The sequence below is a fragment of the Mizuhopecten yessoensis genome, unplaced genomic scaffold (genome assembly GCF_002113885.1).
Source record: "Mizuhopecten yessoensis strain PY_sf001 unplaced genomic scaffold, ASM211388v2 scaffold6211, whole genome shotgun sequence".
Classification (NCBI taxonomy): domain Eukaryota; kingdom Metazoa; phylum Mollusca; class Bivalvia; order Pectinida; family Pectinidae; genus Mizuhopecten; species Mizuhopecten yessoensis.
In genome coordinates, this window is record NW_018406436.1 from 954758 (window position 1) to 970494 (window position 15737).

A 15737-nucleotide genomic window follows, 5' to 3' on the forward strand; every position below is an offset into this window, starting at 1 on the left:
TGCAAGGAGATTATCAACTGTGCCAATGGTCACGATACATTTGAGTATTTTTCTGCATTATTACTGGGAATAATTTCAAAATGTTATAACTCCCTTAAAAGGTCTGCAGCCAATGGCTAGGGCTCAAAGTTGACCTTTGACATTTATCAATTTCAGTAGTCAAATCCCCTTTTCCCTGAAAACACATGTCAAATAGACATTTCCTTACAAACCCAAGATACGAAGCTCATTTTGGAAAGTCAGTGAGACACATGTATGTTCTATTCCGTCTTTGCGTATTGCAGAGTTATCTTCTCTTGTGAGCAGGTATTGATTGGTACGTCATTGGTTTGTGTGAGAAAATCACATTGTTTTCCCAAAAATTGATGACGTTACTCTCACAAACCAATGACGTAACAATCAATACCTGCTCACAAGAGCAGATAACTCTGCAATACGAAAAGACGGAATTGACAGCCCTGCAATAGATCATCTTCATATGAATATATAGGGGAAATGATGTGATTTAACAGGGAAATAACTGATCAAGTCCTGTAATCCTGTATATACTGCTGATCAAGTCCTGTATATACTGCTGACAAGTGATGGGACTCTCTATATCTATATAATTTAATTTTTACTGCTGCTAGTGTGATATGGCTGTTCACACAAATTGTATGTAGGTTACACCCAGTATAAGGTAACAAGTAGGAGGATATATAAGCCTATATACACCACTCAAAATATTAGCACTAATGTTACAGCAACATTTTCATCACATAAAATTTCAAAAATGATTTAATATTGCAGGGCAAATGAGCACACATCTTTCAATAACACACACAGCTTCACGTATGTAGGGTAGAACTGTATGGCCTTACCTTCATCACAAATACACAACAACAATGGTCACCGACACCCTACACCTATCACTGACCATTAGCACTTCTTACTTCAATCACCATACAAGTTATTGCTGCAGTGACTATTATCTCGTAGTGAAATATGTACATTGTTTATCTGGATGAAAACAAATGCCATGCATTTCTACCATTTATAAATATAAATGCAATTTACATAAAATACTTGCATTTTTGATGCATTTTTTGATGCAAATGAATAATGAGTAATATGACACGATAACTTTAATCCTCGTTTGACTATAACACAATAGAACCTCTGTTAACATCATTCCCCGTGTCTGTTCATGTCTGGTATAGGGATCTCACAGTACACATTGCTAATCTTCTTTTAAATATATTGTATTTACCATAACTAAGATGATATAGCACTTTTTCTTAAAATCACAGAGGTTTCACTTAGATATATTAATTAATTTTGATAATTTTGTATGAAGATGAAATCGTTTCAAATTACCTCCCTTTGTACCAGGGCATATGCATTGGAAATAATTGTTTCAAATGACCTCCCTTTGTACCAGGACATACATTGGAAATAATTGTGTTTCAAATTACCTCCCTTTGTACCAGGACATACATTGGAAATAATTGTGTTTCAAATTACCTCCCTTTGTACTAGGGCATTGTTATCTTCAGATCTGATGTTGATGTAATCAATTTTAAATGTGGGATTTCAGATATCTAATGTTTCCCAAAATTAATTGCATTTGCTCATTACTAAATATAACCCACATGTCTGGACTAGGTAAGGGGAGATAATCTAAACAGAATTCCAAAATGTCCTTCTGATACTATTATAATCTCTCTTGTCTTCTACCATCCAATTTTGGACGGAGAGGAACACTTCTATTTCATTTTGTTAATTGTAAACTTTTTCCAGTCTGACTTTCGATTGTTAAGAAATGAAGTTTGCATCTTATTAGGTAAAAAATGATATTAAATTAGAATGAACCTAGTTTATGAATTACAAATATTGATTAGCACTTTTATATCATTGCAGTGTCAGCTGTGTATCCTTGTTACGTTTAGGGGGTGGCGGTGGCGGTTTTCCCTTTTTGCCTACAGATCCGTCCATAGGGTTTTCTAACCCTGCTAGCAGTTCTGGAGGAGGTGGGGGTAGGTCGTTAATGTCCATTATTCCCTCACATTCCTCAAATGTTTCATAAATAGGGTCAATATTTGTTTGCACAGAGATTTCGCTTTGGCCTGCTAGTTCAGTTGATAAACGCGTCGTTTCACTCCGTCGTGGCGGGGGTGGTGGAAACATTTTTTTATTGTCAATGGTTCCCCCTTTGTTTGAGTTGACAGAGTTTGGCCTTGGGGGGACTGCTGGTCCGTTTGAGGGATAGTGGTGGCCCCCGTGGGGTTGCCCCTGGTTTGCATGACCTTGTCCGTGAGAATACAGGGGCTCCCCATGGGGATGACTCTGATGATGAGGGCCCCCATGAGGACCTCCATGATAACTAGCACCGTTGGAGGATGTTTTTGATTGGTTTTGTTCTGTTGGTTTCGGCAGAGTTGCTGGAGGAATTTTTCCATTGGAGCCTCGATTTTGATGAGGTCTCTTGGACAGTTCTGCTAGAAATGGAAGTGGTTGTTGCTGTTCATATATTCCTTCCTCCTGCGATGGTGACAAAGGAGTCATTTGATCAGTGTGTGAGGGCTGTGACTGACTCCTTACCCCTGCAGAACTGTGGGGGCGAGGCATTGCCATGGAGACAGGTGGTGGTGGAGGGGGTACATTACATGAGTGTGTAGTTCGCGCCTGTGGGCCTGGGCGTACACGTATTTGGTCATACATTGTGTTATCCTGTTGGGAAGCTGAGGAATAGGGCACCTGTTGTCCACCATGCTGTGGCCCCTGATGAGTCCCTTGGTGTCCACTCTGATGTGCCCCCTGGTGACCACTTTGATATGCCCCCTGGTGCCCTCCGTAAACATGCTGAGGTATCTGGGATGAGGACGAAGACTCAGGGAGAGAAGTTCTGACCCCACTGCCACCCATCATAGGGTCAGAGGTCGACATGACCTGAGCATGTTTAGGGTTTTTGACAGATGGTGATGTCACAGAGTGGTTCATAATGGCTGGGGGAGTAGGAGGAGCCACAGGAATAGCGGCCTTACTTGGAGACGCCCCTAGAGTCTCTGACCCAGACTTCGATGATCGACGAATATGGCCCATACCCGAGGTTGATTGACCTCCAACATACTGGTTTTGCAGGAGAGGCATGGGTGGAGGCATGGGTATCATTCCCTTTGGGGTGGAGGGGGAGGACATGCCTGATGAGGTTGAGGAACCAGAGCCTACAGGGGTAGGGGAACCATCAGCAAAGTTACTTTGGGCCAGGGATATGTGAGTCTGCAGCATAGAGGTTGGTGGAGGGGGCAAAGGAGGTTGGGACAGTGGCAGGGGTGATGGGGGCTTTGTCATGTGTCCTGGTGGGGGCATAGGGGGAGGGGGACTTTTATTAGCAGACACAGGGGGAGAGGGCATGGGGGCTGGAGAAGGGGGCTGGGGGTAGTGCTGTGAAGAGTAATTTGAGTGAGGGGGATAGGTTTGTTGTGGTGGTTGGGGAGGAGCAGGACGGGATTTCACCGGGGGCGACATCAGGGGCAGTGGCATCTTAATACCAGCTGGGGGTGGTGGCACAGGGGGAGCCCTACCCTGGGACTTGCCATAATATGGGAGGGGTGGGGGTGACATCATCTCCTCCCGGCAGTAAGGGGGATGGGGAGGAGGAGACATCATTTCTCTGTATGGGGGTGGAGAAGACACCATCTCACGTTGTGGGGCTGGGGAGGTTGGCATCATGAGTTTGAGGGGTGGGGCCTGACTAGAGGATGAGGGAGAGGCTGGAATCACGGGATGGCATGTGGGGTAGGGCTGTGTGGGACATTTGAGAGGTGGTGGGGAGGGAGGTACCTTATTTAGGGCATGCAGATTTTGTGGGGAAGTGTTTTTTGATGAAGGGTTTGAGGGGATGACAGTATAATCCAGAGACTGGGACAGGGACTTGGAATCCCGACTATCCCGACTATCCCGGCTGTCCCGACTATCCCGACTATCCCGACTACCATCTGACCCCTTTCTTTCATGTCGTCTCACACGATCCTCATGAAGCGCTGGTGCCGATTTTCTACGCTCCTTGTCTTGGATTTGTACTGGACTTGTTATTGATGGCTTGCGTTCGTGACCCATAGACTCACATGACGACACACTACTACCCTCCATTGCAGTTTGGTACATTTCAGAAATCTGTCTTGTTGTACCGGTTGTTACAGGAAGCTTTGCACGCATCTTACTCCTAGATGACGACATGGCGTGTCTGTTTTCACCACTTGAATTTGAATCCTCACTTGAATCAGTTGAAGCACTAGTGATTGAGTCACGATGGCGTACATGTACCAACTCCTCTCCCGAGTCTGCGTTTATTACACTATGGGTATTGCTAAAGGAGACACGTTTCACTGGTTGTTTTGGCATACCGCCCATTTCCATACAATGCTGTCCAGTCAATGAAGGTTTCCTTTCATGTTGATGATGAGGATGTGATGATGTCACTTCTAATGCAACTACATCATCCTCTACAATTGTACTATCACTCCCGGAACTATTCCGCACTAAATTTGCAGTTTTCAATGCAACAATTGAATGTCGTGATCCGGGCTCGGGCAACGAGATCCTGCTGTCATTTAAATTTCCCTCTGTGTTTAGATTAAGAATAGTTTCACAAGTATCGTCAGATATGCTAGTTCGCAGATCGCGGGTATCCCAAGAAGCCACTTCCCTTTGGAGACGTTCATAGTTGGCCAACAGTTGTTTCCCATACTGCAAAAGATAAGTTATACATTTGAATATTTCTCACAATAATATAAATAGGGCAGGAGGCTCACTGTTTTAAAATGATGTCGATACTTTACTGATTCATACAGTAATATATATAAATCACATGTCATTATGATGCTAATTGATATAAGGGTGTTAGAATTTTACTGAGACTGATCCTTAACAGTAGGCTCTATTACTGAAACTGATCCCTAACAGGAGGCCCTATTACTGAGACTGATCCTTAACAGTAGGCTCTATTACTGAGACTGGTCCTTAACAGGAGGCTCTATTACTGAGACTGGTCCTTAACAGGAGGCTCTATTACTTAGACTGATCCTTAACAGTAGGCTCTATTACTGAGACTGGTCCTTAACAGTAGGCTCTATTACTTAGTAAGACTGATCCTTAACAGGAGGCTCTATTACTGAGACTGATCCTTAACAGGAGGCCCTATTACTGAGACTGATCCTTAGCAGGAGGCTCTATAATGATAGATGGGTTGTGCCTATGTAGTATCATCCCTGAAATTCCAGTGGTTACACTCTTGTATGTTCTCTTTACCGCTGGATTGTCATGACGCAAATCAAATGCTCGGTAATCTCCACCTTGCTGATGATACAAGAACACAAGTTTGATCATTTGATATACATCAAAAGAATCCCGCAGAAGCTTAACGGTAAAACTGAAGTCAGGTGTCACTCCTCGGTAATCTTTAAAGACAGGTATCGGCCTAGTGATTGGTCAGTTTTGCTATTTTACCAGAAAGCAATCCAATAACTAGCCGTGTGCCTTCTATTTTTGCGTGACATTTTCCGTGTGAGCAGAGAATACGTGTGAGCTTGACCCCTAGAACTGCGAGGACGATGGAGTATGAGGTAGGTTAGTTAATGTAACCATCACAGAAAGGGGTTTGTTATTACTACATGATATCTTTGGAGTGTTGTTATGCTGGTTTCACAATTTATTTTCTCTGTTAAGACAAAAACTGAAGTATAATGAAACTCCTGTAGATCTGGATTCAATACAGTAGTTTATCACTGGAAACAGAATATGGTAGATACAAAGTGGATACTATGTAGTAACATAGCTTCTAGAAATATAACTTATTTGTAATGATCCGAATTCATAAAAGCAACAAAAACGTACATCTATTGCTTGCCTGTATTTTATTAGATGTAATACTCTCCTTCGAAAATGAAATCATAAAATCTATTGTCCCTGCCACTGACCTTAAAATCTCTGCTTGTCGAGAGTCATTACTTGTGTACTAACTCTCTCAGGACCTTACCTTGGCTATACGAATTCCCATAACCCACTGATCCAGCGCAGCCTTATTCTCCGTACAGAAGTAGCGGATATACTTTGATGTCTTCTTCTGAATTTGAGGATGCTGCACATATAGAAAAAGGTACAATATCAGTTTTCATCTTCAAAACTAGCTTTTTGGTTTGTGTCAAAAGAGAGATAGCTACCCAATGGTACACTCTGGGGGCAGAGTTCCGTATCAGACATCAGATAAGGCATAATTGTGTCTGATAGGACAACCTGCCTACCCTATATAGAAAATTAGTCTGTCCCATCATGTAAATGGATCAGTGTTACAAGCCAGAATTATTACAGTAAACCTAATGTCCCAGCGGAGTCCTGACAACAGCGTTAAGTCACCTCTGGAAACGTTAGTCTCTGTGGACAAGTTGTCTCTGTTGTCTGTTAGTATCTCAATACAGGTAGAACGAGTCAAAGAAGTTTATATCTCAACACAAGTGGTCCCTTTAGACATTTAATCTCCCACTGTATCCATCTGAACACATGTACATCAAGTCCTGTGTATGTAGCACCCAGTGTGGGTCTCACAGAGTAACTATGGTAGTCACACGGTTTCTGCCCTGGATTTAACAGCCAAAACACTACTGCTACATATACGGATGTAACAGTTTTGTATGAAACACAAGCACACTCACAAAATCTGGTTAAAATTAAACATAAACACTTGATTAAGATAAGGCTGGGACTGATGGAGGACAGGATGTAAACAGGGACTTGTTTCCTTGTAATGATGCAGTCACGACCCAACACAACGAAAAACGTGTACTACGTCTCGGTGATTTCAGTGGTATTGGTCTTTTTTAAGGTTTTGTTTAGTTTTATCAGTTACACCCACTCCACCCAATAGAGCCACTTTTACTGACCCGTCACTTAGGTGCAACTTCACAGTTAATTTATTGCTCACGATCTTAAGCTCTGCACCCTAACATAGACCCCCTCCCGACAATATTTTACTTACAAAATGATCTGGGCATTATGATAAGTTCTAAGCACTATATGAAATGATCTGACTATGTAGTGGAACTATTTCAGCAATGTATCTGTCCCAATCGTAACATGGAACTACATGTATATGGATTTATCTTAATTAAGCAATGATATTTTTAGCAAATGTTGTTACAGTCCTATAACAATATTGCTAAAATATTAATTATTTACATTTACATTTTGATAGGGCAGTTACCCTTATTAAGTTATTTCCAACAGTGACCTCTTTGAACAGCAAGTTAAGTGTTGACAACAATGAAATTGATGACGTCACAAGAGATTGATGACATTACAATAGCAAATGTTGTTATGGCCTCATAACAACATTTGCCTTCTCAATGCATTGCAGTGGAAGGATGCAGAGCTAATGTAAATATCACAGTATGAGATTCTCTTCACACAGTGTGGATTTATCTAAGCTTGATTGATTGATTGATTGATCTTTACGTCCTTGTTCTGGTTATAACCGAGCCTAGGACAAATTTATCTAAGCACTACAAGGAATGATCTTTTCACTGTATGGACTATCTTATATCTCTATGGGGTAATCCTGGCACTGCTTAGAATGATCTTATCTCAGTATTGAAGGGTCAACACCATCAAATCACCTTAAAACTATGGAGTAATCTTACCATTATATGCAATAATCTTGACACTGCATTGTTTTATCTTACACAGCATTAAATAATCATAACACTGTATGGAATTATCTTGACATTAAAAACGATCTAATAATTATGAAATCATTTTAAGGCCTAATGCTGCATGGAAGTATCTTACCAATGTATGGATAGTAATAATACCTTCAAATTATCTTAACAATCTTGAATAATCTTACAGTTGCAAGGAATAATCTCAATACTGTATTGACTTACCTTAACCTAGTATTGTATTATCTTAACAGTGCATGGAATGATCTTAAAACTGTGAAGAATATCTTAATTATCACAGTATGGAATGATCTTATTATTGTATTGAATGATATAAGCACTACAGTGTATATGATATTATTTTAGTACAGTAGATTTCGCTTAATATCACTTCCCATTTGTCAGAGAAAAACATGATATTAACAGAAACATGACATAAACAGAATATGTATTTTTCTGACGTTTTTCAGCCCTCAAAACCGGAAGTGAACTTAGTCAAATGCCTAAGTGGTGTGGCTCTATGAATTGAAGAAGATTGTAAAATAAAGATATTTTGTAACTAACCTTGTTCTTTACTCTAGTTGAAATGTAGTATACGTAAATAAGTATAGAAATAAATATGTTCTTTGTAATTTATTTCAGTATGCAGTTACATTTCATATATATAGTTAGTAGCAAAATGACGATCAGTACGATCGTAATTATGATTATTTACTGCAGTAGTGATGAAGGCATACAAGTGTTTGGCTGGTATTCTGCATCAAATTCAATTGTAAACATGACACTTGGTAAATATTTACATTTATCTTGACATGTATACTGCTCTTTCGCTAGTAACATCTTTTTATAGTTTAATTTCTTCAGATATTTGCTGCAAGTGTGACATCGTTTTCTGCGAGTTTGTCTAGCTATCGTACGGTGACCTTTTACCTTTGAAACGTAGCATTTCATTGGATGACCTCAATATGCAAATAAGAACACCAGGCAATCAGATGCCGTATTATGAAATCGCGTTAAACCAGCCGTAAACGAGGGAAGTGAAAAATGTAACTTCCTGTTACGATAATTTGAACAATAAATGATAACACAAAAGGCATTCTCTTTATTACATCGACATTTGGAAAGTGTAATTAAACATAGGTCATAATTTTGCAATGAATAAATTCTCGCAGATCACGATTTTACACCAGCAGCATACGGTAGAATTACGACAACACCATGTCGGCGTCGTACGTGGGTTATTTGAGATTCAAAACAAAGACGATTTTTTCGTATTGTACGTGAACCTTGGTCAATCTTAAATAATTTAAGAAACTTATTGTTTGAAAGACAATCTTTATTTTAATCTCAATCAGCATTCGTCATAGTTTACGGAAGACCATCCACTTGTATGCCTACTTCACAACAACGTAAATTCAATCTGGAGACGAGCTGTCTGTGAATTAGTTGAAAGATTACATCACACTTGGCATTAGAAAAGTTTACAGATGTAAGACTGTCCTAGCTCCCCCAACCACAGGTGAATATCCTGTTAACAAGTATGTAAGGTCAACCTATTGTTTAACAGTCAGCCAGGTGTAACCTATTGTTTGACAGTCAGCCAGGTGTAACAAATACCCCGTTAGGGCGCGGCGTTATTTACATAACGCGTTCAGGTGTGACAGAAGGTCCCCGGGGGCATTTATCATGAGTCACTACCGCAATTTACCTGTATTTTTTTTGTGACTGTGGCCAAAATAAAGTGATATTAAGAGAAATCGACATAAAATCAGGTGATAATAAAAGAATTGAATTGCACAGATTATATAGCAGGAAAAACGGGTGCATCAAAAAACATGATAATAACCGAAAAGTGACATTAAGCGACGTGATATTAAGTGAAATGTACATGTAGTATGAAATTGTCTTAACATTACATCATCTAAAGATTGTATACAATGATCGTAGCACAGTATGATATCATATCTTATCAATGTATGGAATTATCTTAACTCTATGATATTATCTTATTAACTCAATGATATTATCTTATTAACACTATGATATTATCTTATTAACACTATGATATTATCTTATTAAAACTATGATAATATCTTATTAACACTATGATATTATCTTATTAACACTATAATATTATCTTATTAACACAATGATATTATCTTATTAACACTATGATAATATCTTATTATCACTATGATATTATCTTATTAACACTATGATATTATCTTATTAACTCAATGATATTATCTTATTAACACTATGATATTATCTTATTAACACTATGATAATGTCTTATTAACACTATGATATTATCTTATTAACACTATAATATTATCTTAACACTGCACAGAATAATTCATTACTGTTTGGAATCATCCCGATATTCAACAGAATTAACTTTGCACTGTATAATATTACCTCAAAACAGTATTTGATAATCCAAACACAGCATGAAATGATTTAAACAGATCTGTATGAATTGGAGCACTGATTGGTCAGGATGGGCTCCTTATTATCTTAGTGTCTAAACATGGTATAGACTGATCTTAGCAACATTTTGAAAGCAAAATCATTTGGCCTGACAGGCCAGGTGTAACAAATTCTATCAGATTTATGGCATGCATAAATAAATTCAATAACTTTTCTATTTCCGTTTAGATTGTAATAGATGCATGATCTCGAATTTAAAATGATCACACACTGGCATTCAAGAAACACAAAGATCACAAAGATATTTCACCAATGTGTATATGAAACATGAGAAAACAAGCCTTCACATAATGCAAGGTTGAATAGTGGAAATGTGAAGGTAAGGGTGAATAGTATAATGTGAAAGAAAGGATAAATAGGGAAAAAGTGAAGGTAAGGGTGAATAGTATAATGTGAAAGAAAGGATAAATAGGGAAAAAGTGAAGGTAAGGGTGAATAGTATAATGTGAGAGAAAGGATAAATAGTGGAATTGTGAAAGTAAGGGCGAATAGTATAATGTGAAAGAAAGGATAAATAGTGGAATTGTGAAGGTAAGGGTGAATAGTATAATGTGAAAGAAAGGATAAATAGTGGAATTGTGAAAGTAAGGGTGAATAGTATAATGTGAAAGAAAGGATAAATAGGGGAAATGTGAAGGTAAGGGTGAATAGTATAATGTGAAAGAGAGGGTGAACTGGGGAAATGTGAAGGAAGATTGAACTGGGGAAATGTGAAGTAAAGGTGAAGAGGGAAAATGTGAAGGAAAGAGTGAATAAGGAAAATGTGAAGGAAGGGTGAACAGGGGAAATGTTAAGGTAAGGGTGAACTGGGGAAATGTGAAGGAAAGAGTGAACTGGGGAAATGTGAAGGAAGGGTGAACAGGGGAAATGTGAAGTAAAGGTGAACAGGAAAAATGTGAAGGAAAGATTAAATAAGGAAAATGTGAAGTAAAGGGTGAATAAGGGAAAATGTGAAGGAAGGAGTGAACAGGCCTAGGGGAAATGTAAAGGAAAGGGTAAACAAGGGAAATGTGAAGAAAACGGTGAAGAGGAGAAACATACAGGGTGAGGAGGACATGTGAATGACATGTTAAACATGAAATGTGAAATGGAATAGAAGAAGGATACTGAGAAAATAAAGAAAGAAGAAAGACTGAAGAGAAGAAAATGTAAAGGAACCATGAAAGAAAGAAGGAATAGAAAAGGGAATAGGAGGCAATAAATAGAGAACAAGTGAAGGAGAGGGTTAAAGTCTATGTTAGTGATGTGGCTGTAATAGCTGACTTCCTGACACCATCTGACTGTCAGTGGGTGACTAATTATATCTCCTAGGTACAGCCTGACACAATATTAACACTTACAGACATATGACGCTGGCTGGCATTATCTATAACCAGCGGAGAATCTTATCAATGAAATCAAATGATTTCACACTTAAAATTGCCACATCATTAAAATAAATGAAGAAAAACATTTTAAGGTAGGCGTCAATGTTTGTGTGAAAGTAGGCGTAAATGTGTTGTGCTAAGTTAAAATAACTTGACTATTGACAAGTGCATTGTAATGTTTAGCTTACACTGTTTTACTAGCACAATGTTAACTGAGGAATGAGTGTAAATGAACTGTGGTAGAGGCAGTGATATTTGTGTAATAAACTCTTAAATGATGAACATCTACTAGAATTTTGTAAAATCTGTGGGATGAGGGATGCTTACCTTGAGAGCGAAGCAATGATCAGTAGGGGCATGGTACTTCTTCTTCCAGCCAAGGCCGAAGTACACATCCACGAAATCAAACTGAACGAGACAGGTCAAGTCCTTGGATGACTGAAATACACATTGAAATAATCCTCAGAACCTGCTTATCTCCCTTACCAATCAACCTCAGAAATAACAGTGTTATCTCCCTAGTTATTGCCCTTTACTTTTTTCAAAATGATTGTTTCTTTTCCCATTCGCTACAGATATAAATATAAACAGAACCAATATAAGTGGGTGTTTTTTTAAATATCTAAAGATCATTATAAAGATTATTTCCATTTGTTAGTGATGATTTTCAGAATAAAACATTATAAATGGGTAGATGTGAAAATTATAACTACATCATTTTTGAAAACTTTACAAAATGATTATTATTTAAAGTATAAGCACCTCCATGCTTGATACCATGTACATTGAATCACTAATCTATGGACTTACATAAGCTTATTGACAGATGTGCTTAAACACAATCTACAAAATTAGACTTCGTATTTTGCACATAACAGCGATCTTGAATGATGCGTGTATTTAGTAACAAAATCTAATACAGTAACTAACAAGCAACGTAAATCATAGGTGTATCTGTAATTTCCTGCTGATTTACAACTTATACAGCAATAACCTAAAACACGAATCACTGAACATTGAAGGCAGATAAAAGCAATCACATTTGAAATAATTCTGCACCAGACATGAAGCTAGTTATGTGTGATGACCAAACCATCTGCTATCAGCAGAGTGAGATTTACATGTAAGTTATATGTGTTTAACTCCAGTCAGGTTACACAATCAGCCATGGAAACCCTTCAAGCGGTCTACCTTGCTGTAATAAACGCATCAAACCTGCCACACTCAACTTCCTGGCTACTATAACTCTATCAGAAGATCGGCATCCCCTGGGAGCTTGAATCCTTTGCAAAGCATCAGAATGAAACTTAAGCTTTTTCATGACCAAGTTCACTTGGTATATAATATGTACATATATATCACATTTAAAGCGGCCATGTTGTTTTCATGTGTTGTTTTCCCATTCCGACTTGGCTTCACAAAGTAGGAAAGTTTTTGAATCGTTGCCAAACCATTTTACATTAACTGCCTATCGTTATGTAACCTAAAACACAGCCGAGTATGCTCTGCAGTAAAGAGTTCCAACCTCTCCGCACACTTTGTCTGTACTGTGTAAATATTTTAAACTTTTTTATCTAGACAGATATTGTTTAGTCTACTTCCCCAAACTAAGGTACAAGTAGAAGAAAGAAAAGTCTCACTATCTATACCCTTAGTAATTGTTTAGGTTAAACTTAATTGTTTATTTTATCTAAAGGTTCTCCAAAATACACAAACAATCTGCATACACTAAATGTATAAACTCAGGCAGATTCTTTTTCTGGTAATGAGCTAAATACAGAAACATTTATACCTCTTTCCACTCAAACATAATTATCCTCTGTCCCTGTGCTATTTTCTAAGGTTAAGTAAAGACATGAAGCTTTTAGAACAAAGACTGTTTCCAGTGTCTAGAAACCTGACATTGAAGCCCTCAGAACAACAAGAATTCCACGAAAGTGGATGTGTCGCCTGCGCAGAAAGCTGGGAGATTACAAAGAAATAGATACACTTTTCATTTCAAGAAATAATGTTAAAAGTAAGCAATAATCATAGATTATGTTTTTGGATGGCATCATTTTGTTATATAATCTGTTATCCTGGGAAGAATACTCTTTAAGGAAGTTTTAAGGAACTTGCTATGGATACTCATTGTCTCAATTCCATTCCAATATGGTGTCCACAACCAAGACCAGCATCGCCTCATTGGTATCCATAACAAAATTCTTGAAAATGCAAGTATGCTTAGCACTGCATGAAGTTTGAGTTTGATCGGCCCAAGGAAACTCAAGTTATCGCACGAAAACAGATTCCTATTTATAGTAACAGTGACTTTGACCTTTGAACTTTAGACCTGAAAAGCAATACCAAGCAAGCACTTTTGGTAAGGAAGCACTGCATGAAGGTTGAGTTTGATCGGCCCAAGGAAACTCAAGTTATCGCGCGAAAACAGATTTTCTATTTATAGTAACAGTGACCTTGACCTTTGACCTTCGGACCTGAAAAGCAATTTCAAGCAAGCACTTTTGGTAAGGATGTACTGCATGAAGTTTCAGTTTGTTCGGCTCAAGGAAACTCAAGTAATCGCACGAAAAACAGATTTTCTATTTATAGTAACAGTGACCTTGACCTTTGAACTTTATACCTGAAAAGCAATCCCAAGCAAGCACTTTTGGTAAGGAAGCACTGTATGAAGTTTGAGTTTGATCGGCCCAAGGAAACTCAAGTTATCGCACGAAAACATATTTTCTATTTATAGTAACAGTGACCTTGACCTTTGACCTTCGGACCTGAAAAGCAATCCCGAGCAAGCACTTTTGGTAAGGAAGCACTGTATGAAGTTTCATTTTGATCGGCCCAGGGAAACTCAAGTTATCGCACGAAAACCCGCCGACACCGCCGACATAGCACCTATGTGTCACCAGCTTTTCACAGGCGACACAAAAACTGCTCCCAGGGTCTAGAGACCTGACATTGAAGCCGTCAGAACAAAGACTGCGCCAGTGTCTAGAGACCTTTACATTGAATTCCTCAGAACAAAGACTGCTCCCAGGGTCTAGAGACCGGACATTGAAGCCGTCAGAACAAAGACTGCTCCAGTGTCTAGAGACCTGACATTGATTTCCTCAGAACAAAGACGGCTCCCAGTGTCTAGAGCCCTGACATTGAATTCCTCAGACCAAAGACTGCTCCCAGTCTCTAGAGACCTGACATTGAATTCCTCAGAACAAAGACTTCTCCCAGTGTCTAGAGACCTAAGATTGAATTCCTCAGAACAAAGACTGCCCCAGTGTCTAGAATCCTAACATTGAAGCCCTCAGAACAAAGCCTGCTCCCTCTGTCTAGAGACCTAAAATTGAAGCCGTCAGAACAAAGACTGCGCCAGTGTCTAGAATCCTAACATTGAAGCCCTCAGAACAAAGACTTCAGAACAAAGACTGCTCCTAGGGTCTAGAGACCTGACATTGAAGCATTCAGAACAAAGACTGCTCCCAGTGTCTTGAGACCTGACATTGAAGCCCTCAGACCAAAGACTATCCCAGTGTCTAGAAACCTGACATCGAAGCCCTCAGAACAAAGACTGCTCCCTCTGTCTAGAAACCTAACATTGAAGCCCTCAGAACAAAGACTGCTCCCAGTGTCTAGAGCCCTGACATTGAATTCCTCAGAACAAATACTGTTCCCAGTGTCTAGAGACCTAACATTAAATTCCTCAGAACAAAGACTGCTCCCTCTGTCTAGAAACCTAACATTGAAGCCCTCAGAACAAAGCCTGCTCCCAGTGTCTAGAGACCTGACATTGAATTACTCAGAACAAAGAATTCTCCCAGTGTCTAGAGACCTGACATTGAATTCCTCAGAACAGAGACTTCTCCCAGTGTCTAGAGACCTAAGATTGAATTCCACAGAACAAAGACTGCGCCAGTGTCTAGAATCCTAACATTGAAGTCCTCAGAACAAAGACTTCTCCCAGTGACTAAAAACCTGACATTGAATTCCTCAGAACAAAGACTGCTCCCAGGGTCAAGAGACCTGACATTGAATTCCTCAGAACAAAGACTCCTCCCAGTGTCTAGAATCCTAACATTGAATTCCTCAGAACAAAGACTTCTCCCAGTGTCCAAAAACCTGACATTGAATTCCTCAGAACAGAGACTTCTCCCAGTGTCTAAAAACCTGACATTGAATTCCTCAGAACAGAGACTTCTCC

The 15737-nt window shown here is 39.0% G+C and overlaps 1 protein-coding gene and 1 long non-coding RNA gene across 11 annotated transcripts in view; one reads left to right on the forward strand and one right to left on the reverse strand.

The window, feature by feature from the left end:
• Positions 1 to 375: 375 nt before the first annotated feature.
• Positions 376 to 15737, reverse strand: part of LOC110451822 — a 185852-nt gene continuing 170490 nt past the window's right edge. For 9 of the 10 annotated variants that reach the window (XM_021500022.1, XM_021500019.1, XM_021500020.1 and 6 more), the window contains 3 exons: positions 11876 to 11986; positions 6017 to 6118; positions 376 to 4728 (listed from right to left, as the gene is read on the reverse strand). In XM_021500022.1, the coding sequence (XP_021355697.1) occupies positions 1891 to 4728; positions 6017 to 6118; positions 11876 to 11986 (3051 nt within the window). In that variant the 3' untranslated portion in view covers positions 376 to 1890. The remainder of the gene's footprint in view (positions 4729 to 6016; positions 6119 to 11875; positions 11987 to 15737) is intronic. The other variant, XR_002463106.1, reaches the window with a different exon arrangement.
• Positions 5244 to 15737, forward strand: part of LOC110451823 — a 28650-nt gene continuing 18156 nt past the window's right edge. The window contains exon 1 of the long non-coding RNA XR_002463107.1: positions 5244 to 5603. This is a non-coding gene — a long non-coding RNA (uncharacterized LOC110451823). The remainder of the gene's footprint in view (positions 5604 to 15737) is intronic.